The sequence below is a fragment of the Phyllobates terribilis genome, unplaced genomic scaffold, assembly GCF_046119375.1.
Source record: "Phyllobates terribilis strain yellow unplaced genomic scaffold, ASM4611937v1 Scaffold_4__5_contigs__length_816908805, whole genome shotgun sequence".
NCBI lineage: Eukaryota > Metazoa > Chordata > Amphibia > Anura > Dendrobatidae > Phyllobates > Phyllobates terribilis.
In genome coordinates, this window is record NW_027362764.1 from 134318886 (window position 1) to 134342930 (window position 24045).

At 41.7% G+C, this 24045-nt stretch overlaps 1 protein-coding gene across 2 annotated transcripts in view; it reads left to right on the forward strand.

Moving 5' to 3' along the window:
* PLCD1 (phospholipase C delta 1) overlaps positions 1-24045 on the forward strand; it is a 112279-nt gene that overhangs the window by 76861 nt on the left and 11373 nt on the right. For both annotated transcript variants that reach the window (XM_073677772.1, XM_073677771.1), the window contains exons 3-13: positions 3897-4125; positions 8006-8135; positions 9191-9419; positions 11752-11953; positions 13195-13339; positions 14786-14935; positions 16278-16436; positions 16539-16695; positions 18477-18593; positions 21254-21432; positions 23882-24014. In XM_073677772.1, coding sequence (XP_073533873.1) covers positions 3897-4125; positions 8006-8135; positions 9191-9419; positions 11752-11953; positions 13195-13339; positions 14786-14935; positions 16278-16436; positions 16539-16695; positions 18477-18593; positions 21254-21432; positions 23882-24014 — 1830 coding nt within the window. The remainder of the gene's footprint in view (positions 1-3896; positions 4126-8005; positions 8136-9190; positions 9420-11751; positions 11954-13194; positions 13340-14785; positions 14936-16277; positions 16437-16538; positions 16696-18476; positions 18594-21253; positions 21433-23881; positions 24015-24045) is intronic.

Below are 24045 nucleotides of genomic sequence, written 5' to 3' on the forward strand. Positions count from 1 at the left end.
ACAGCCAGATTCGGCACACCCCGAGCTCTGTGCTTGATGTGCCTCTATAATCAGGATGACCTGTAGGGCATTGCGCCCCCATCTGTTTATCCATGTGAAACATCTGTATTTACAATGGCACTTCCACCTGCTCCACCTCATCCTTTTTAGTTTTGGTTTTGTGCTTTCCGAGGAAAGAAGACATAGAAATCATCCATGGCATTTGGAAAGTATTTTGCTATTGGGTTGAAAATGTGCAGCTGCATCATTGTCCAAAAACACGTGAAAAAAACAATTCTTCACCTTGTGAAGAATAAGAGTAATCACCATCAGGAGTGAAGAATGTACCCTCACTCATATCATGGAAAAGAAAGTGAAATAAATGTGATAAAAACAAAAGGGACATGGCATTCTTGCATCATAAAATATTTCTATCTGTGACTATAAATTAAAGCTGCACCCTGAAACGCTATAGTATGTAAACATTGAATGAATTAAATTAGAATTGCATTACTGCAGTAGAAAAGAAGTTAAAAAATGAAGGTACTTGGCGCATAAATTGGCCAATTCATGTGAGCCCAACAGCAGTAATGCAGTTCCAATTTAATTTATTCAATGATTACCTACTATAGCGTTTCAGGGTGCAGCTTTAATTTGTTAGTTACATACAGAGTGGCTCTCTTAGCTTGCACCTGTTTACATTTGTCTTTCTGTTTGGAAGTGACTGTCAGTCATTTGATATATTTTTTAAATATTTCTGTTTTATTGAGATAAATGTGCAGGCTACTGTGGCTGCAAGGTAAGAGTGGACAGTCACATAATATGCAACCGCAGTCTGCGAGTGCTAGGATATATATTAACGTTAGCAGTCTAAATTAGGAATTGCACTAAAGAAGTTGTCTATTACTTTTATATTCATGGGCTATCCTTAAAGGGAATCTGTCACCAGGTTTTTGCTACCTGAAATTTCAGAGCAGCATAATGTAGGGGCAGAGACCATCATTCCAGTAATGTGTCACTTACTGAGCTGCTTGCTGTAGTTTTAATAAAATCACTGTTTAATCAGCAGAAGATTATCACTAGAGGACTAGTAAACTTTCCAGGTAGTCCATCCCTGCCCCACCACTGATTGGCAGCTTGCTGCCTATGCACAGTGTACATAGACATCTGCCAATCAGTGGTGTGGGCGGGGTTATACAGAGCTCAGCATTCAGAGAACTGCTAGATCTGCTAATGTAAAGTGTACAGATTGGAGCACGGAGGCTCCATTGACTGTTTAGGCCACTCCAGAGAGACGAGTCTCAGATCTTACTCTCTCTTCATTAGGAGCTGATCTGCAGCGGCCACTAAACAGTTGATAGAGTTACAGTGTTTTCCTCCATATACTATCCAACTGACCGGATGGTTGGCCAGGATTAGAATCTTTTCTTTTCAGAAACGTTGCCAAATTTGTCCACCAGTCGGGTGTAGTATTTCATCCAAAAGATTGGTTGAGTGAATGATCTCGCCTTTTTAGTTTTGAAAAATCCTGGATTCTAAAATTTCCACACTATATCTAATTTCTGTAATGATTTTCCATATTACGTGTTGGGAGAATTGACTATAAATCTGCCTGTTTCCTGGAGAGACAGAGCTGTAGACAGGAGATGTTCTGCAGAGATCATTTGTCTGCAGGGGAATACAGAATGGAAGTAAATTGCAACTAATGGATACAGTTCCTTGTATTGTCCTTGCAAAAGATGTATTGTCAAAGTTCAATCTCACAAGCCTTTATTAAACATAAGTAACTGCACTGCTGAAAATACAGAAACTGCATAGCGGAGGAATGTAATGCATGGTGGCGGCGGCATACCGGAGGAATCTAATGCATGGTGGCAGCAGCGGCATACCGGAGGAATCTAATGCATGGTGGCGGCGGCATATCCGTGAAGAGAGCGATCTGGTTACTTTGTATCCATTAGAAAATTGCTGGAAATGCAGAGTCTTTACATACTGTATCTGCACAAGCTTACCATAGGTGAACCTGTAATGAACTTGTAGAATTTCCTAAAGACGTTGCCTTTTACATTTCTGTTCTTCCAGTTGTGGGGTCCCGTAGATTCCTTACATTTTTTTTTTTTTTTTGGCTTATCGTTTCAATGTTAATTATGAAGCTCAAGTTTACTTATTGTGACCCGTAGCTTCATTAACTCAGTGTATTACATAGACTCCAAGTGTCACAATTAGCTAATGACCTTCATAGCCGCTCGTCAGTAGACTTTAATTTTATATATTGTGTATATAGGAATGTTTCAAGACAATCGTATCCAATGGATCAGACCTTGTCACCACAAAGGACACAATATGCCATGAACCAGAACCCTACCCGTTAACTGGCATTTGTGTTGTCATGCGTCTGGGTTCGAACCCTTAAGCCTGTGCTTTGTGGTCTGTTTCTCTGTCTGCCAAGCCACAGTAGTTACACCTTTTCTCCGGGTGCTTAGTTTCTTTTATCCTTTCTGTAGTCGTTTTAGGGTAATAGGTGTTTTCATTTATTCATTTGTCTGCTCTATCACCTTTCGGGTGCTTCTTTTCCCTGCTGCTATTTCCTGCTGGGGATAGCCTCTTTTTTATGTCCCGCCATTCTGTTGTAGTTTAAGTCAGTGAAAGATCAGCTAGGGTTTTTCCCTTTGCTGTTTGTTCTTTACCCTGCATCTATCTTCTGTTTCTTTTGGAACACTCTCCCTTCTGTAGGAAATTTGCACTCTTCTTCGCCCTCCGATTCTTTTGGAGGTACGTGAAACGCTCGACAGTCTTTCAGGCAGCATAGGTCAGAGTTGCCATTGTCTAGTCTGTGGTTAGGGCCATCTCAACCCACACAGGAACCACTAGGGACTGCAGGGTCAGAATATCTAGCCTGTACAGGAATCGGCGGGGTCCCGTGGCAGTTATTAGTGTGGTGCCTATTTTCCTGAGCAAGTTGCTACACTATCATAACATGTATATTGAAAATTATTCTCCTTACAGCAGTGGCTTTGGTTATTCGGGTTTTATATAATATATTCTGGATATAGTTCACCCTTCTCAATGTATATATCATGGTTCCGGTATATGGGGTATCCACTCCTCTACACACTGATGGAGCTTGTGAGGGATCGAGCGGTCCTGCTAGATGGAAGTCATAACAGTGTATCCGATCCAGCCCGAGATTAAAACCTCTAGAAATACATAGTATTGAAAAAAAATACTTTACATTTTAATGAAGACACAATAAAGATCTGTTTGCATTTTTTTAATCTTGCGCTGTATAAGATACTGTTTTTGTTATATCCTTTTCATATATTGTAATGACTATTTTGGCACAATTTAACAATTTTTTTAAATGTGGATTTTATTCAGAAGTGCTCCTAAGTTAGGTCTTCTTGCTGAGCATCTCTCTCAAGCAAGGGTGATGTGTATGTGTAGATATTAGGTGACATAGGAAAGTTTAGTTGTTTATTATGGGGTCAAAGAAAGGGTTTAGAACAATTCTAAAAATAAGTTTTAATGTTTGTAATAGAATCCTGAGTAGAACAAACATTTCTCTATTAGAATGTGTTGGGCCTTATTCACACTTGTCTGGTTTGACGCAGATTTTAGAACTGATTTTGCACCAAGTGTGATCTGCATCCCAGACATACCTTGTTTACATGCAATGGAAATTTCCATATGGATTTTCAGCTGTGCCACAGGAATAAGCCGCATGCTATTTCTACAGATTCCATGTAAATTTCAAAGGCTATAAACGTTAATTATTCTGCATAATATGTGACACATCTATATTGCTTTCTGCTGTCAACATGCAGGAAAACATCCTTATATTGTGGTTACACTGACTATTTTTTACTTTAGAAAAAAAAAAAAAAAAAATTCCTTTTCCTTTTTTTTCTTTTTCTCAGTCAGCATTGATGACGTTGAAGATGTGCGTCCAGGCCATGAGACAGAAGGGATGAAGAGGTTTGCCAGCGATGTCCCAAGCGATCGGTGTTTTTCCATTATCTTTAAGGGTCAACGAAAGAACCTGGACCTGATTGCCAACTCTAATGAAGAAGCTGCTCACTGGACTGAAGGGTTAAATAAAGTTTTGCAAAATTCTCGGGCCATGAGCCAAAAGCAGAAGCTTCAGCAGTATCCTTCACATGAGGTCTGCGGAGACCACCTAATGATGAGGCTAGATCATGAAAACAGAAATGGATTAATTTATCATGACCTGTAGTGATTGGCAAATTCTTAGAGAAAAGTGTTTGCATAATTGCCATAGAATTACAATGACCTTACCATTCCCATCATTGCATTGCCAATGATCCTACGTAGAAATGATTTGCATCACCAATGAGCGCACGTATAATTTCTGTTTGTTACCCGATATGTTTTCTGTGAAGACCTTCCCAAATTCCAATGCCTAAAAAGCATAACTTGTAACTAGGATGGATTTATGTTGACCTAGAGTTAAGCAAAAAAGAGTTGTAGGAACCCGATCTGGCAGCCACGTCAATAGTCCAAGACTGCTAGACCAGTGCCCCGCAAAAGTCCACCTTCCTGCCGAAATCCCCGGCGCCTCTGATTAGTAGATCTCGCAACATCATTATGTTGTCTGCAGGTAGTAGGAGGTTCGCAGAGCTCTGTTCTGGAGGGCCATGGACGGACTGCTTACTTGGCTGCTGGACCAGGGTCCTGCAAATCTTTTTGCTCAACTCTAATATTGACCAGAACAAGTTTATTACCATTAGCCTTGACTTTTTATTAAATATGATCTCTATTTTGGTTGATTGAAAACACATTAGTCATTTCTCTCAAAACCAGAGTTAACACATGGCCTGGCTGCCCTCATCCTCTACAATAAGTTAAAAAGAACCTGTCCTCTGATTCATGTTGCTTTAACCAAGGGAGCGTGAATCTGACATCCTCTTCGTTATTGCAGCCATGTGTGTTTTACTCTGAAACGCTATGCATTTCAGAGAAGACCTACGTAGAATAGCCAGCATGGACTATATATCTCGAATGACTAGTCCGTGGCAGGTCACTATGGGCTTCTCCCCACACTGCTCCATTTGACTGTCTGGTTTCTCCCTATACACTCACATAGATGAGGACATGTCTGTTAAGGAGATCGGGGCCAGGAGAATCCACCAGGGACCTGCCTCAGACCCATAATCTGACAGGCAAATTTTCAGAGTGGTTTTTTTTCTATTACTCTGTAATATTTCATAGTAAAACAAGTATGGCTGCAGAAACCAGTCTAACATGTTCAGGAACTGTCCCGATTGTTATGTTCTGTAACTTTCCATCCATTGTTTTTCAGTGGATAATTCCTTTTTATCACCAATATGTCAGCACTATAGTTACTGGAACTTCCTTTGTCCCACTTCTAAGCATGAACTGTCCAATGACTTGCATGTCCCAAACTGAAAACCTGCCTCTCTGGTATTCCTGGATGCAGTATGACAGACAAAATGGCACTTCCTGTGGAGAGACACAGACCCCCTGCCCCCCACTTCCTGTGGAGAGACACAGACCCCTGCCCCCCACTTCCTGTGGAGAGACACAGATCCCCGCCCCCCACTTCCTGTGGAGAGACACAGACCCCCGCCCCCCACTTCCTGTGGAGAGACACAGACCCCCAGAGTGGGTCTTACTTTCTGTTATCTTTGCTAGAAACAGATTGCTCTTGACTACTGTACAGTGGATAGCAAATTAGCTGGAATGGAAACACTTAGAGAAATACTTTGGAGTGAATGTCACTGCTGAGAACTCTTGTTGGACACATTAAATACTTTTGGATATGCAGGCTTCATTGAGATGGGGTTTGTCATTTTGCTCATCATTCACCTGAAATTCATTCCTAAATTGCAGCGGGTGTTATCATAGCAGCTAGGACCTACTGAGGCCTCCTGCAGCCGCCATCTTTCTACCTAAGAAATTTGGCAATGTACTGAAATGCCAAAGTAATCACAGGATTAAGATTCCTAGAGGGACTGAAAACAACAAAAATTAACATTGAAAAAAAAAAGTGTATATCTACACCATTCTTTTCCCCAGTTTGAAAATAAAAAGTGTTATTTTGTATTGCTGCTTTTGTAAACATCAGACCTATTAAGATACAATTTAAAAATTACTTTACCCACGTGGTTAACAAAGTAGGGAAAGACTATGCCAGAATTGCCATTTTTTTCATTCACCATAACTCCCCCAAAAAATGAAATGTGATTTAAAAAAAAAAAAAGCTCTACATTGGGAAGGGGTTAAGTATGTCGTCTTGTGCTTTTCCCTTAGTTTGCATGGTAGGTACACACTTCATACCTAAGCCACCAGCAGAATTATTGGTGATATATTATGACTAGTCGGCCTTTCTAATAAATACAGAGTCCTCTCCAGCACTTGCTTTTTGTGGAATAATGACAATATAATCATTTCTAATTCTGACCGGCTCCATGTTTAGCTCCATATAACTGTGCGTATATATTTAGTGGTGTATTATGTAAACTATCCACAATGTTTTATAGTGCACGTATGTTCCTAATTACAGGGAACAGTAAGCACAGGGTGTGGGTCTGAGGATAAAAATACGTCTAACCCGTCTACTGCTGAGATCTTGTAATTACCGGGTGGCACGTTCTGGATGGTGCGGTGAGGCTCCGGCACATCAGTTATCAGCCCCTCTGGCATTTGGCACGCTACAAGTTACTACCTGGCTGTAGAAAGCGGATACCTGCTTTAGTTGATGTAGCATCCGTTCACATGCAGGGGTTTGTGTTGCCATGTTGCATACGGAGCCCCGTTAGCTAGGACCTAATGTAGATTCTAATATGAGATAGATTAGGTGACGTCAAGGACTCATTATACCAACTTTACTGAATGTCTGACCTAACATTGTTTTAGGTCTTCTATGCTGCTTTTCTAATACATCATTACAAAGGTCGGAGCTCAGTTTTTCTGTTTCAGAGCTCCAAAATCCTATAGAGACACCGAGCTAAATGATAAGTCTAACTAATTGGTCTACTTGCATATGTGGCACCACTTCTCTCCCCACCATTCATTATCATAGGCGAAGCAAAAGGATCAGATGGGAGAAGTTTAGCTCCTCTGATCTCTTTTTCCAATAGCATCTAGAGAGATCTAGTGATCCCCCAAGGATATACTGTATGTGGTCGCTAGATTCAGGGGTGCAGCTTGCAGAGCTCCAGCTATTCTAGAACTACATTTCCTAGCTCTCAGCATGCGGGGATTTCTTCCTCAACACCTGGGGGGGCACTGCTAGTTGCTACTGACCCAAGGTCTCAGCTGTTTTCTGATTTATTGGTACAGGTTTTCCTTTTGTGCCATTTTAGAGTTACAGATGGATTTGATGATATCTGGATATATGTGGTGGTTTTATTCTACATTGCCAGTTGGGTTGACCGCGTGATAGATTGTGGCAGTTAGCAGGACATGAATGGCGCTGTTTGGACCTTCGTCTAGACAGCGTTGAAGTTGACCATTTGTTGATAAAAAGAAAGCACTGATCGGTTTCTTTGTACATTTTATAACTACTGTTGTATTACCTATGATTCATGTATGTGCCATATCTTCTGGCGAGACACCAGAGTAGGGTTCTTTAATATCAATTTCAGGATTATTTTAAAGCGGTTATCCACTACTTTAATATTGATGAGCTATCAATGTCTGGTGAGGGTGCGAGACCCGGCACCCCGGCCGATCAGCTGTTCTCGGTGTGGGCGACGGCCAGAAATGACCACAGCACAGGGCCGCGGCCGGGTACTGCACCTTCACCCCCTACTCAAATCAAATCGGCAGCAGCCACTATACAGTAGACTGAGCTGCTTTGTGCAGCTGTGTAATTGGTTAGTTCCAGCCGCCGCCGACACCAAGAGCAGCTGATCGGGTAAGTGTCGTACTCCCACCGATCAGACATTGATGATCCTAAGGAGAGGCAATCCGTGTTAAAGCAGTGGACAACTTCTTTAAGAAAGTGTAAAATTTAGATTATAATCCTTAATAATGTCAATAGTTGGATCCACACATGTCTGCGGAAAGCTGATAAAAACAAGGACAACAAAATGAGCTTAAAAGAGTTGAAGAGCTTCCTGCAAGAAGTCAACTTCGAAACGGACGATAACTATGCCAAACAGATATTCCAGGTAAGATCTCTAAAATTTTGACAATGCTGCTATATTTTTGACATCCAAACTGTTTTTCCACAGTGGCAGCTCATATGTACGTATATATGTTTTTTTTTTTTAACACATCCAACTTTCGTGGTCCAGGATGTCCAGACCGGCCATGGGTCTCCTGACCTGAACTCATTTACCTCGTGTATGCCTATGAGGCTGTTGAATTCTAGTCAGGAGATCCATGGACTGGTCTATACATCACAGTCCGTACACAGGCCTTGAAAGTGGAAATGAGTGAAATCTATGGGATACTTGTTGTTCGGTGGGCGTTTGACAGCTGGAACCTGCTAATATTTAGTATAAAACACATTTTATTGTGCATACATTAAAAAAAGCACAAAAAAACCAACTATACACAGTAGGTAGCCACAGAGCTGTAACAAATGAAAGAATTCATTATAGTGTGAAATGTGAACATTATAAAAATCACTTTATGTATGTCACGCAATAAAAGAAAATGCATATAATACGCAGTAATTCAAATGATCCCCTAAAAAGCATTAACTTAACTTTCTCCTGCACAAAAGAAAGCCGCCTCATACAGCCAGGTGAGTAAAAAAGTAAAGTTATAGCTCCTGAAGCGCGGAGAGGCAACCAGACCTGGTCTTTAAGGAGATAGAATGGCAATCTGTGCTTCTTTACACTTTGCAAATTGTCTCATCAGAGAGGAAGAGAACTAGAACTCTAGTGCCACCTATAGGAAGTAGCCATCCTAAAAGTCAATATCGACCCTTTAACGAGCCTTGTCACATGACTTAGGATAAAAGCCAGAACCAGAAACTCAATTTGCAGACACTTTGTTTCGGGGTATTGCCCTTCATCAGTGCAAAGTGTGAGTTCTGGTTTGGTTGGGTGAGAGGCGCCAGACCGGTATCTAAGGGGTAACATTTGATACAGTCATAATAGACGAATAAAATGGTTAAATATTGTTTAACACATTTCCAAGAAAGAAATGTTTGTTTTTTTCATTATTTAAAAATGTGCTAATCTTTTCTTTAATTCCATTTCTTGTTAATCATCAGCAATGTGACAGATCAAAGACCGGGACGCTGGAGGAGGACGAGATAGAAGAATTTTACAAGATCCTGACGACACGAGAAGAGATCGAGGTCATATTTTCCACATATAAGGACAGTGAGAATTTCATGTCTGCCGCTCCGTTCCAAAAGTTCCTGAAGAATGAACAGCAGGAAAATGTGACCTTAGACCAAACCAAGTCATTAATAGCAAAGTACGAGCCAAGTGAAGAAGGTAGGCGGCTGTCATTGGGTGGCATTGTGTGGCCTTGCGTATGAGACTGCACGTCCTCCACAACGGCTGCAGTTACAATAAAATGAGGAATTCTGTGGGAATGAGGGCTCATACACGACCATACCCGGATACAGAAAAATAATTAAAAAAATGATGTGACCCTCTCATTATATGTAGATGGGATACAGCAGGGGGTGCTGAGCGTGTCAGGCCAAATAGAAATATGTAGTAACATTCTTAAAAACGAATCTCAAGAAGGTCTATCATTCCCCTGTTGTTTTGCATACAAAAATCAATAATACTTAAAAGGATCATCCACTATTTCTAAAATTTTTTTTTAAAAAAGAGCCAGTGGTGGTCCTAAGTTTAACCCTTTCAATGCCAATGACATATTTACATCATCGGCCGTGTCCCTGCCATCTTTCCCCGTACTTGATGTCTGATTTAATCAGCCATTAAGTGCTTCTAACAGCTGTGTGTACTGTACAGGGGTGTACCTAGAAAGGCCTGGGTCCAACAGCAAACTTTTAACTAATTCTCTCTCCTTGAATGAACACTCACTAACTCCATTTGAGAAAGTGAAAGGGTTGTTGACAAAGGCACGTTATCCCCTATGCCAGGATAACTTACTAATCACTGGGGACTGCTGGGACCACTAACCTTCCTTAGAATGGGGCTCTGCAGAGTCTTGTCTTAAATGGTGCAGTGTTCAACTTCCGCTCCATTCATTGCTTATTGGACTCCCAGCTGTAGCTGAAATGTGCACTTGGCTTCCTCTGACTGTCCCATAGACAATGAATGGAGAAAGGTCGATCATACTCACCTGCGTTCCATTCAGGTGGGCTCTGTACATCCCTGTTCGGCCACGGCCCCACTATCAGTATTCGGTCAGTATTTTTTCTCAGGAGTGGGAGCCAACACCAAGTGAGGAACAATCAGAGAAAAGGTATAATAGAAACAAGTCACCAATTCTGCATTTATCACCCACTCCTGGTTTTGGCTCCCACTCCTGAGAAAAAATACTGACCAAATACTGATAGTGGGGCCATGACCTTCTTAGGATATCGAAGTCCCGGTGGAACCCCAGAGATCAGCAAGCTATCCTCTATCCATAACTTGTGATCTTGGGCAAACTTTTTTAAGGTAAGCACACACTTGTTTTGTTAAATTATTTCTAAGCCTGTAGGGTGAGGGACGCTTAGTGGCCTGTTTTATTGTTTTTCCAACAGCTAAGCAATGATATTTTCTGTTACCACAGACCAGACATCAGATTAGGCATAAAAAAAAGATCTCACCCAAACCAAATCCAGTTATACTTACCAGTCTGGGGTCTTTTCAGACCTAGGTGCCACTTTACTAGGCAGAGGCCATGGTGTGGCAGCCCAAGCGGGCACATGACCGGGGCCTGACAGCAGCCATTGTAATTGCTCCAGCAGTAAAGAAATCGTATCCAGATCGTTGCAGGAACAGAGCTGTTCTGCCATACCTTGTCCATGTCCATACTATTGATATGTCATAGAATGTGTGTTTTACAATCAGGTCAGGTGTATTGGAGCTGAACAGAGCCTGCTAATAAATTGCTCAGTATATTTGCTTGCAAATTTCTATTGAAACGCACAAAAAACTTGCAAAAGCAGGAAAGTGCGGGTTAGTGTTAGATTTTTGACACTAATAAAGTAAATGCATTGAACTGTTTTGAATGCTGAAACACTGTTTTTCTGATGGGAACTGCAAACTAGATCCATGATCTCAAGATGAGAATGAAAAGACTGTGATCACGGCTTATTGCCGATACTCCTCTCCCCGGCACTTCCTCTCCCCGGCAGCTCCTGTCATCACATGCACTGAGCAGTGCGTGCGATAACCGAGAAAAAGTGGAGCTCACAGCATACACTGCCGGCTCCAGAAAGATGGCCGCGCTCTTCTCCCACAGATGCGACCTGGACAGCTCAGGGGCGTACCCAGGACACAGCTAGAGGCAGGAGAAGTGGCCTCAATGCAAGACATACAGTCGCCGTCGGACCACAGTCTCTTATGCCCAGGGCTGCCGTGTGTGTGTGTGTTCAGACACTTACACCCCCCAACCCCCAAATGAAAATGGCAGCCCCCAGTGGCTACAGTAAAAATTAATAAATTAAAAATAATTAAAGTTGTACATTTAATTTTGTATTAAAAATAATTGATTATATAATCAATAATTGATGATACAAAATTAAAAATCGTGGCACCTTCTCTTTAAAGAATAGTAGAAAAATGGTGGCCTTGTTAAAGGTTTAAGTGATTGTAACCATTTTAGATGTTTCTAAAGTTTTGCTTGTTTTTTTTGTTACAGGTAAAAAACAGCAGTCTATGACTAAAGATGGCTTCCTTATCTATCTGTTGTCTGAAGATGGCAATATCTTCAACCCGGCTCACAGGAAAGTTTATCAGGACATGAAGCAACCACTGTGTCACTACTACATCTCCTCCTCACACAACACTTACCTGATGGAAGACCAACTGAAGGGGCCGAGCAGCACCGAAGCTTATATCCGGTAAGAGCCTTCCGGTCCCTGAATGTCACAATTTCTGGAGAAAGTGTACCTGTACCAACCGCTCCCTCAAGTTGTGTTTGACTAATCGGACAACTAAAGGAACATTTTCTAGTTGTACAGTACCTTAATGTATGCTCTAAAACATCTCTTAAAGGGAACCTCTCACGTTGTACATGCCACCCGATTGGAGGACAGCATGGTCTAGAGACCGAGAAATTGAGCAGAATAATATATAGATTTGTTGGAAAAGATTCAGTATAACTCTTATTTTATTCATTGAAATACCTGGTGTTGTATGTGTATGAGTCCAGTGGGCTCTCCTACTAGTGATGTACAGCGATCTCTGCATGCACCGTCATACAGTAAAGACTGTCAATCACTAGTAGCACCGCCCACTGGACTCATACGCATACATACAAAATGCAAGTTTTGATGAAACTTAAAATGTACCTGATCAGCTCCTCCTGCTCTGACATCCTGCCTGCAGATCAGATACCATTTTTAACAGGAAACATATCAGATAGGGGTCAGTGAAATGGTCGCTTGGCCGACACCAATCTCTCCTAAAGCCCTATGCACATGCACACTCGGCATGAACGAGCATACAAGGGTTCTTAATTGGGAGAAGGGAGTGCTGCGCCCCTACCACACACCTCTGGGGGAAGTGTATTTCTTCTGGAAACAAAGAATTGGGTATTGAAAGTCAACATGCCCGATCCTCCCAACATTATGTATTGGAGGGGGAGTTAAAAGGTCCCCATATGCATCAGACAGTGGTCCCACTGAAATCCTTGAGACTGGTCACCATTAATCTAACAAGCGGCCAAGTTTAGGTGGCCAGTTTCCTCTTGATAGTTGTGGTATGTATGGGCGGCACCACCACTTAAAGGAGCACTGGCCTATATCGAGTACTAAGTGCTGATCAATATTCTTACCGATCACCGCATTCTCCCATTATCAGTGCCGTTCTGTACCTCATCTGCACCATGTGACCAGAATTGCAACTTATCGTCTTCTGCGTGGACCGGAAGTCCCTTTTTCAGTGCATTTCTAGGAGACTCACATCCAGGCACTCATAAGAATCCATTGAAAAAGTTATTCACAGGCTGATTGTATGTAGATGCACAGATTGGGGTTGCAGAATACTGGTTTTGATTATCGATCATTACTGTTCTACTAACGCTATATACAAAGCAGTGCAGTAATGCATAAACTAATTCATCTGCTGTATTTTCATACAGGGCTCTTACTAAAGGCTGCCGCTGTGTGGAGTTGGATTGCTGGGATGGGCCTAATGGGGAACCGGTTATTTATCATGGCTACACACTCACTTCCAAGATCCTCTTCAAAGACGTCATCAAAACTATAAAGAACTATGCATTTAAAGTGAGTGGAGAGTCTAGAAATGACACTTAGACCTGCACTTGACATTGTGGTTACACTGTAGAGGAATTGCTTCTTGAAATACTTCCCCCATTCAACAATTTCAGACGATCTTTGCATCAACTATTGCCAGATCTAGGCAACAGCGTACCCGTAGTGGTTTGTTTTGGACACACAAATAATTTTCTTACTTGTTTTTGTGTCTATACGTTTATGGTACTTATTGTGGACCTGTTGTCCCTTTTAGTATTTGTCTCAGCCCATTTTGCTTGGTGCAGGGGGTCAGGAGATTTGTGACTCCATCATGATAGGAGATTGCAGTTCCTCTGTTGTAGCAACCATCAGAAAGATGGATGTGTGTGTGTGTATATAATATATATATGACACATATATCTATCTTTCTGATATATATATAGCCAGCCAGCTCTGGCAAAATTCAGTTTCTCTGATTTTTCTCTTTATAGGTATATTTTTGAGTAAAATGTACATTGTTGTTTTATTCTATAAACTACTGACAACATGTCTCCGAAATTCAGACCTCAAATTACTCATGTTTTAACTCAGCAACAGTTCAGAAATCAATATTTGGTGGACTAACCATGATTTGTAATCACAGCTTTCATTCGTCTTGGCATGCTTTCCACCAGTCTTTCCATGCTTTCCAGCCACACTTTTTCCTCAGGCTGGTGTAAATTGTCTCTGACCCTCACCCCAACTAGCATTAGACTCTGCCCCATTCTACTTGGACTTACTCCTATTAAAAACCCTTCCCTCCTGATCCTTATTTTGAGTGCAGGTGTCATAGAAAATTACATTTTGTTAAAATTATGTTTAACATGAAAGTTTTATTTAAACATTTTATTTTTTATTTCCACTTTTCAATTTCCCGATCTATCTATATTTAAACAAATTACTGAAATCTTGCAGTTTTTACTGATGCCTGAGCCTCATCCTAGACTGACACTTCCTTTTCTGCAAAGATATCTTCAGCAGTCATCTCATATCATCACAGGCAGAATTACAATGAAAGGGAGCACATATCTGTTGATAATCCAGGATCCCATAATTCACAATAGCTGATGCTCACAGCTCACCTCCTCCCCCGCCCTGCACAGTGACCTCTGCACAAGACACAGAGCATGTCTCCCTTACTCCCAGCTCTCCCATAGATGCCAATGAACATTTTAAGAATATTGTTGCGTTTGGTCCATGTGGTTGTTTTAAACATATCTCTAGATGCTTGGTTGCCAACATAATCAAGTAGAGAAAATAAATCCTGCAATCAGAAAAAATAACTCTGGAGATGGGCCACGTGTGGACGCTTCGGTCAGTGCCCTGGACTAATTGGTTGACAATCCATTCAATAGTAAAATCTGTGAAACACTGAATCACTTTGTCATGATTGCACACAAACCTTTGTACTTACTAACGAAACATTTCCTTCCTCAGACTTCTCCTTACCCTGTCATCATTTCTCTGGAAAATCACTGCACCCCGGATCAGCAGAAAACTATGGCCAAGCACATGAAGAGCATACTCCAGGATATGCTTCTGACTCTGCCAATTGAAGGGAAAATGAAGGATTTCCCGTCTCCGGAGGTCAGACAGTGCTTGCTGATTTCATAACGGCTTGCAAATCTTCATAAACATAAATGTAAACTAGGTTTGCTACATAACGAAAGGAAAAGTGAGCTATAGGCGAAGTCCTGATCTTGTCAAACAGCAGTGATTTTTTAATACATGTGGACATAGAACATATTTTCATGCAGATTAGTTACCAACCTGCATTAAGGGCGCAGTCAGACTGCCATATAAATTGGACCGTAATGCATGGACTGGCCAGCGGCCCTCCCGACCCGAGCGTGACCGCTGCATAGAAATATATGAAGCTGTCATGTTCAGGTCAGGCAAGCCGCCGACCAGTCCGTCCATTGCAGTCCAATCTCGGTCTGATTTATACAGCAGTCTGACTGTGCCCTGAAATTTACATTTCTTATATGTGGATTTTGCCCTAAACATGTCGGTCAATTTCCACTGCAGTTGTTTTCCACACGGTGTGGACGAGTTTTGGTAACCTCTCATCCACTTTGCAAATACTGCAATATACTGTGGATTTTCCACCTGCAATCCAGACACAAAGTCCACAGCGTGTCCTCCCCATGTGAATCTACACTAATAGATATGCCATTTCCTTTCAGATGCCACAAAACCTTTGCATACGGCACCCTTAAAGGGTTTGGCCACTACTTTTTTTATTGATGGTCCATCCTCAGGATAGACCATCAATATCTGATCGGTGTGGGAGCGACATCTAGGATGGAAGTTCTCGGATATGGCCACAACACAGCAACTGTGTCAAAACTATAATGGCCATGGCCAGGTACTACAGATCCACCCCTATTCGTTTATTTGGATGGATCTGCAGTACCTGGCTGTGGCCACTAGAAGTGACAGAACTGCTGTGGTGCAGCATCATCCGAGAACTTCTGGCCGGCGCTGATTACAGCAGATCGGCAGGGATGCCGGGTGTCGCACCCCCCACCAAAGGATAGGCCATCAATAAGAAAGTAGTGGCAAAATCCTTTAGTGTTTCACTTGACTGCACACATTACTGTTAAGGAGTTTGTCCACTCTTAAGTTCCTTTTAAACGGTGCCTCCAGTGTGCATCCCAGGTTTCAGTCGGGTGGATTGCCTGACCGAGACCTCGCGCTTGATAAAAAGTTTTTTAGTCCATGCTTCAGAATAGTGCAGCCTCCTGGACTTATACGTACAGCAAAGAACAACAGGAGCCCTATTGTGTAGCGGCAAGATCGCCCCCATCTGTAGATTGGAGGTTTATGGATTTGTTTAATATATGTGCCAGGAGCTTTATTAGCCGCAGCATTTATTAAACTGTTAGTATCTATGAACTTACCCTTTACTTTGTCCCATTTTTAACAGCAACTAAAAGGGAAAATCCTTGTGAAGGGAAAAAAGCTCAACTCACTGGAAGACAGCGTGGCAGAAAGCAGCGAGGAGGCAGATGTGTCTGATGAGGATGAAGCTGCGGAAATGGAGGATGAGTCCGTCAAGTCTAATGTCCATGCCAAGAAAGGCGCGGTAAGTAATGGTGGAGGGGAATTTTTTTTTTTTTTTTTTAAACTTTGTCATTTAAAGGTTGTAAAAGTAAGATGCTAAAACATATGATTAATTGTATTCTAGGGCGCGAAGCTGAAGCTTGCCAAGGAGCTGTCCGATACAGTAATATACTGTAAGAGTGTGCACTTTCATGGCTTTGATTATGCAGCGGAGCATCAGTCATTTAACGAGATGTCGTCCCTCACTGAGAGCAAGGCTCTGAAGCTGGCCAACGAGTCAGGTGAGAATATGTTGGTCTCTGTGATCCTACCAAGCGGTATTATGGAGCCATCATCTAGACTTATCTTGTGGACCAAATAGTGGCTTGCATTGGAATAATGGCTGTTTAACATCCATCTGCTGCAATTGGTTTTTCCTTATAGCAACAAAATCATTATGCAAATTTGCAGCTGAAAAATCTGCCGTGAGTGGACACAGATGATATGATGTTTTACTTAATAATTGCCTGATGTAAAACACCTATTTAGTCTGCGTGCCCACATTGCGTATTACAAGCGTATATGCTGCGGTCAAAAATCCGCAGCATGTTCATTAATTTTGCGTTTCCGCATGCGGAATCAATGTGCGGATGGTACCCAAGTCTGGAGGAGAGGAGACTCTCATCCAGACCTGGGTACCAAAGAACCTGTAAAAAAAAGAAAAAATAAAGTTTATACTTCTCTTCTGATGTTTTCCCTCCGTCGCGCTGTTGTGTGAAGGACCCGCCACGTCATTGAGTCATGTGACCCATCACATGACTCAATGACTTCACCGCAGGTCCTGCACACAACAGCGTGAGCCGCTCAAGACTCCGGACGGGGCAGAGAATGCATCGGAAAGTGAGTATAAACTTTTCTTTTTCTATTTTTTACCATTCTGATTCTTTTTTTTTTTTAAACTATTACTTGGTCACGCTATATAAATCCATGCCGGTTGCATGGATTTATATAGTGTGAACAAGTTGTCAAGCACTTTTCCAAGTGATGCTTAAATCACTTGGAGAAGTGCTTGATAACCCGCATGCGGAAATGCATGCAAAGACGCCGCAAAGACGCCTCACAAACGCTTCTACCTGGCGGGAAAACCGCATGTAATATCCGCATGCGATTTTCCCGCCAGGGAGAAGCGTAAAAAATATGCTTCAGTTCCGCAACGTGGGCACTTAGCCTTAGAAGTCTTGTTCTCCTGCATTGCAGGGGCCATAGTTCTCTGCTAAGAATGCAGGAAAATTATCGCTCCCTGTACCTATGATCTGTCCCAACCTGGTACACATTGGTTTGGTCTCATTTTGTACTGTATGTAGAACTTGAGTATTTTACGGTGTTATTAAATATGCAAATTGCCTCTTCAGAGAGAAAGAGGACTAGAACTCTAGCGCCTTCTATTGGAAGTAGCTAAAAGTCAATATCGACCCTTTAACGAGCCTTGCAGTATGACTTGGGATAAAAGCCAAACCAAAATCTCAATTTGAAGACACGGTGTTTCGGGGTATTTCCCCTCATCAGTGCAAAGTATGAGATCTGATTTGGCTAGGTGAGAGAATGGGGTTTAAGGGGTAATATTTTTTCTTATGGAAAGTAACAAGCAAGTCATATTGCAAGGCTTGTTAAATTGTCAAGACTGACTTAGGATTGCTACTACCAATAGGTGGCACTGGAGTTCTAGTCCTCTTCTTCTCTGAAGAAGCAATTTGTATATTTAATTTCCCAGAGAAGCATGCATGGCTTATAAGTCTCCTCACTCTGACATGCCAGGCTTGGCTTGTCACTCTCCGCAAGGAGAAACCTTACCCCTTAGATCCCACTCTGTTTTATTAAAACCTACTCCTAGCACCTGCCAGTTCTCCTGCTGTCGAAGACTGTTATCTGGGGTGCGGGTCTGTCGCCCCTTTTCTGCTGAAATACCCTTTTGGATGGACGGGAACTTTTAGTGCTGATCTCATTATAATTGTCTGTATTTTTGTAATTTAGGCCATTGCAGATCCTTCTGATCTTGTGTATTGTGTTTCTCTTTCCCATAAAGGAAACGGTTTTATTCGCCATAATTCCAGGCAGCTGACCAGAATTTATCCTGACGGCATGAGAACGGACTCCTCCAACTACAGTGCTGTGGACATGTGGAATGTGGGCTGTCAGATAGGTGAGCGCCCCCTACAGACACTCCTGGGGTATTTTCTTTAACCACCTTTCTTGAGTATTATTAACTGAGCAGCCGCTGAAAACCTGCAGTACTGGGGGCTCCTGAGGTTTATTGAGGCAGCCGTGGACAATGAGGGTATCTTATTCTCATTACTATGGGGGCACTCTGACATTACAGGAGCTCTCCAGTTAATTCCTATGGAGAGTGAATGTGCATTTACAGTACCTCCCCCTAGTTCTTTAGTGGGTCCCACTCATCCATGTTTTCATTGTATATTCGGCTACAGACTACCAGCAAACTATAGGTGCTCCGACCTGGCACTTGTATTACTCCTTTTCCCCTGTCTCATCTTTTAGAAAATGGAACAGATAAAGAGCTTAAAGCATAACTGTCATTTTTAATTTTTATTTAACAAAAATGTAAATCAAGTGATTTTAATACTTTTTGAAATATAGTTTATAAATTAAATCCGATAAAAAACAAACAAAAAAACCTTTCAAAAACCTTCTAGAAGACGTCCCCCTATGATTTTTCTGAAGCAAATCGATATTCAGCTCCACACACACACTGAACACTACTTTCTAAAGGTTGGGGTGGAGCCTACAGGTGGGGGCGGAGCCTGCACAGCGTGTGCGCTGCCCGCTGGTTCCCATGCACTGTATGTCAGTGCATCAGCAGTTTACCTCAGTCTTCGGCACAGTGCTGAGCTCTGTTAGTTGTTGGCACGGCTCCTCTGCCTGTCAGCTGCTTCCTGTGTGTTCAGGAACATCGGCACTTCTCCTCAGTGTGTCACACAGGACAGTCCTCTGACAGGAAGAGGAGCAGTGTGGTAAATAATGAGCGGAAGTGCCGATGTTAGAGTTCTGCCCTGTCAGCGGATTGTCCTGTGTGTCTGTGCTATACACTGAGGAAAACTGCTGACATATCATCACATTATATGGCACTGTGTACTTACAATTGCTCATTTTGCCTTTCTACCCAGCTAATTCTTCTTGTTTCTACATATAGCACAAGAAACAGAAGTCTCTTGTCCCTGCATTTATCATCCCCTTCTTCATTTCCTGACTCAGCTGCTCTGCTCCCTCCCCCCTACCAATGACTTTTTCAGTGACTTATGACTCGTACATGGAAAATAGACCTCCTGTTTCTACATAGAGCCTAGAAGGATTCAGCTAGTCCGTTTTTAATCATGTGATGTCATAGACCTAATGGAAAAGAGAAGACTTATCAGGGTAGAAAGGCAAAATGAGCAATTGTAAGTACACAGTGCTATATAATATGATGATTGCAATATATTAAGAGGATATAAATTTTGATGCGAGGAGGAGGAGTACTTCTTTAAAAGGGTTTTACAGCACTTCTTATTTTCATATCATGAGTAGAGAAACGCTTCTGCATATTGGGTGGGACAGTTCTGGAGGGCATGCATTGTAATATAATTATTAGGACGTGTGTACAGTACCCTCCCGGTGCCCGGAAATTGCTTTTTCAACTGTCCAGATAAACATTCAGTCGCATATCTCAACGTCCAATGCGGAGATGAGATGCTGCACAATTTCTTTAACATATGACAAGATCAGACTGCACAGGGTTTATTGCACACATTTCCATCAAAAAGATCACATATCTCCTTTCCTGGTGTTTGCCGGATTGCAAGGGAGCATTGAAGGAGATTAAAGGGGTTGTACAGCATCTCTCACCTCTCATTGAGAGTTGTTTGCTGGGCAGGACAGTTGCTAAGATAACCATCCTGGCTCCTGGTGTTTAAGTGCATCTCTCCGATCCTAATTACCAGCCATGGGTGGCGTTGCTGCCTTGGCATTTGTTCTACCCAGCATGCAGTGGCGCCTGTCGGCACCCATGCAGAAATTAGGAGCACTTCACACCCCCTTTAACCTGTGACTGCAGGATCAGAGTCTGTCACATGCGGTGCCATCAATGGCTGCTCATACATTAACAGGCTTATGGTACAGAGACCATGCTTAATTTAGTAATTGACTTAGGAAGGGGTTAATAAACGAGTAAAATTTCGCAGTTATGTAAGAATTATATTCTAAATTTAAATAAAACACGAGCTGTAAGTCGCTCTGGATATTAAACGAGCTCTCAATGTCCTGATTTTATTTCTGCAAGATGAATCCTTCCTTTTATGGGATAATTGTGTCAAGATGATGACCGGTTGGAAGCTTTTGTCCTAAATAAATGGATTTGTCACCAAGAATATACATTCTCTAAACCAGAGCTATGTCACCATCTGTGCCTGGGATATTATAACAGATTCCTTTTTTTTTTCAGATTAATCTTTTATTCTGAAGCAAATGAAATGGGAAAATGTATGATATCCTAATATGTCCTTTGTCTATCTCCCGCCATAGTTTTAATCCAATGCCAGCTAAATTGGTGACATTGGCAGGTTTTTTAAGGTCAGCATGCTTCAGGAGTGTCGCTAAATCCTGATTAGACACAGAGGAGATTAGGAATATTAAATTAGGAATATTAAATATTTCAAAGGAAGCTTTTCCCTTCCTCCAAATCCGGTGACTTGCTGCTCCATGTGATGTCTTCTATCACTTCATATGTCATATTGAAGTGTAATTGTGAAAGAATCTGACTTTTATTAACAGGATTTTGTTAACTTTTTTTTTTTTTTTTTTTTTTAGTGGCTTTGAATTTCCAAACCCCATGTACAGAGATGGACGTCTACCAAGGCAAATTCCGTGACAATGGGTTTTGTGGCTATATTCTGAAACCGTCATTCCTTCGGTATCAAAAATCTAAATTCAATCCGAGGTCTATTAATGATGGAGAATGGTGGACCCCAAAGAAGCTTAGTATCATGGTTAAGTATTGTTTTGTTTTTTTTAAGCACACAAGAAATGCTATACACACAATTTTGACATAATAAAAAGCTATAGCAGTAATGTATTTAAAAAAGGTTATCTCCTTAAAGTGTAAATTGTAGTAGAAGCTCTGCTGCTGTGACCTCACGCTGGTGTACCATGTACTGTCATTCGAAAAGACAGGCTGGACCACAGTGTGAGCAGTCTCTTCTTACCTCAGCACCTCTGGTATCTCCAGTATTAGATCAGATAGACATGGTGGACAGCAATGTTAGCAGCCTCTTCTTACCTCAGCACTTCTGGTGTCACCAGTATTAGATCAGAAAGACATGGTGGACAGCCGTGAGACCCGCCTTTTACCTAAGCACCCCTGCTGGTATTTGTAGTATTAGATCAGATAGACAGGGTGGACAGTAGTGTGAGCAGCTTCTTCTTGCCTCCGCACTCCTGGTATTTCCAGTATTAGATCAGATAGACAGGGTGGACAGTAGTGTGAGCAGCTTCTTCTTGCCTCCGCACTCCTGGTATTTCCAGTATTAGATCAGATAGACAGGGTGGACAGTAGTGTGAGCAGCCTCTTCTTACCTCAGCACTCCTGGTATCTCCAGTATTAGATCAGATACAGGGTGGACAGTAGCATGAGCAGCCTCTTCCCTCAGCACCCTGGTAAATCCAGTGTTCATTGAGAACATCCACTGGCAGACCATCATCTTCCTACACATGAAGGAAGGTGGCAGAGTTTCTTGCTGCACAAGCTGACAGGCACTGGCTCTATTAATATTTAAAGACAGGTTTTTGTCAGTATAACAAGGCAGTGGCCATTTTAACTTTAAAGGGGTATTCCAATCTCCAAGATCCTATCCCTATTCCAATATGTAATAGGTGTAATAATAATAATTTTTGCAAATACCCCCAATTAGAAATGTAGTATAGTTTTTCTGATTTGCTATGTCTCTTTCCTCATTTGCAGACTATGCAGGACCTTGGGTATCAATGATTTTGACCACTAGCAACTATCTGTCACTATATCAGTGGTCGTAACCATGGATACTAAAATGTCTGCAAATGAGGAAAGAGACATAATGAATTAGAAAAACTATACTCCATTTCTAATGGGAGGTATTTGCTGAAATTATTACACCTACTACGTATTGGGATAGGGATAGGATCTTGGAGATGGGAGTACCACTTTAAGGCAAAAGTGGGGGTGGACCAGTGATCACATTGGTGGAGCTTTAAAAAATGAATGTACAGGTGCATCTCACAAAATTAGAATATCATCAAAGTTTTTCAATACAAAAAGTGAAACTCCTATATTATATAGTCATTACAAACAGTGATCTATTTCAAGTGTTTATTTCTGTTAATGTTGATGATTATGGCTTACAGCCAATGAAAACACAAGTCATTATCTCAGTATATTAGAATACTTTATAACAACGGCTTGAAAAATGATTTTAAAATCCGAAATGTTGGCCTACTGAAATGTATGTTCAGTAAATGCTCTCAATACTTGGTCGGGGCTCCTTTTGCATCAATGCGGCGTGGCATGGAGGCGATCAGCCTGTGGCACTGCTGAGGTGTTATGGAAGCCCAGGTTGCTTTGATAGCAGCATTCAGCTCGTCTGCATTGTTGGGTCTGGTGTCTCTCATCTTCCTCTTGACAATACCCCATAGAATCTCTATGGGGTTAAGGTCAGGCGAGTTTGCTGGTCATTCATGCACAGTGATACTGTTGTTTTTAAACCAGGTATTGGTATTTTTGGCAGTGTGGACAGGGGCCAAGTCCTGCTGGAGAATGAAATTTCCATCTCCACAAAGCTTGTCGGCAGAGGGAAGCATGAAGTGCTCTAAAATTTCCTGGTAGACGGCTGCGCTGACTTTGGTCTTGATAAAACACAGTGGACCTACAACAGCAGACATGGCTCCCCAAACCATCACTGATTGTGGAAACTTCACACTAGACCTCAAGCAGCTTGGATTGTGGCCTCTCCACTCTTCCTCCAGACTCTGGGACCTTGTGGAGTGTGTCAATGACTGCCTTCTGGACATCTGTCAAGTCAGCAGTCTTCCCCATGATTGTGGAGCCTACGGAAACAGACACAGGGACCTTTTTAAATGCTTAGGAAGCCTTTGCAGCTGTTTTTTTGTTAATTATTTTAATTTACTGAGATAATGACTTTTGTGTTTTCATTGGCTGTAAGCCATAATCATCAACATTAACAGAAATAAACACTTGATATAGATCACTCTGTTTGTAATGACTCTATATAATGAGTTTCACTTTTTGTATTGAAGAACTGAAATAAATTAACTTTTTGATATTCTAATTTTGTGAGATGCACCTGTATATTAGTAAGTTGTATTAATTTAAAATACCTGACACTTTTTATCTAGCAATGCAAACTAACTACATATTCGTAACATGGGAACATGATGTATATTTAGATCATCTCTGGACAGCAGCTTCCAAAAGTGAACAAGAAGAAGAGCTCAATAGTTGATCCCTTTGTGACTATTGAAATATTTGGGGTGGCACGGGACAAAGAGAAGAAGACCTCAAAGTTTATTGACAACAATGGTAAGAAGGATCCGCTCTTTACATTTATAGA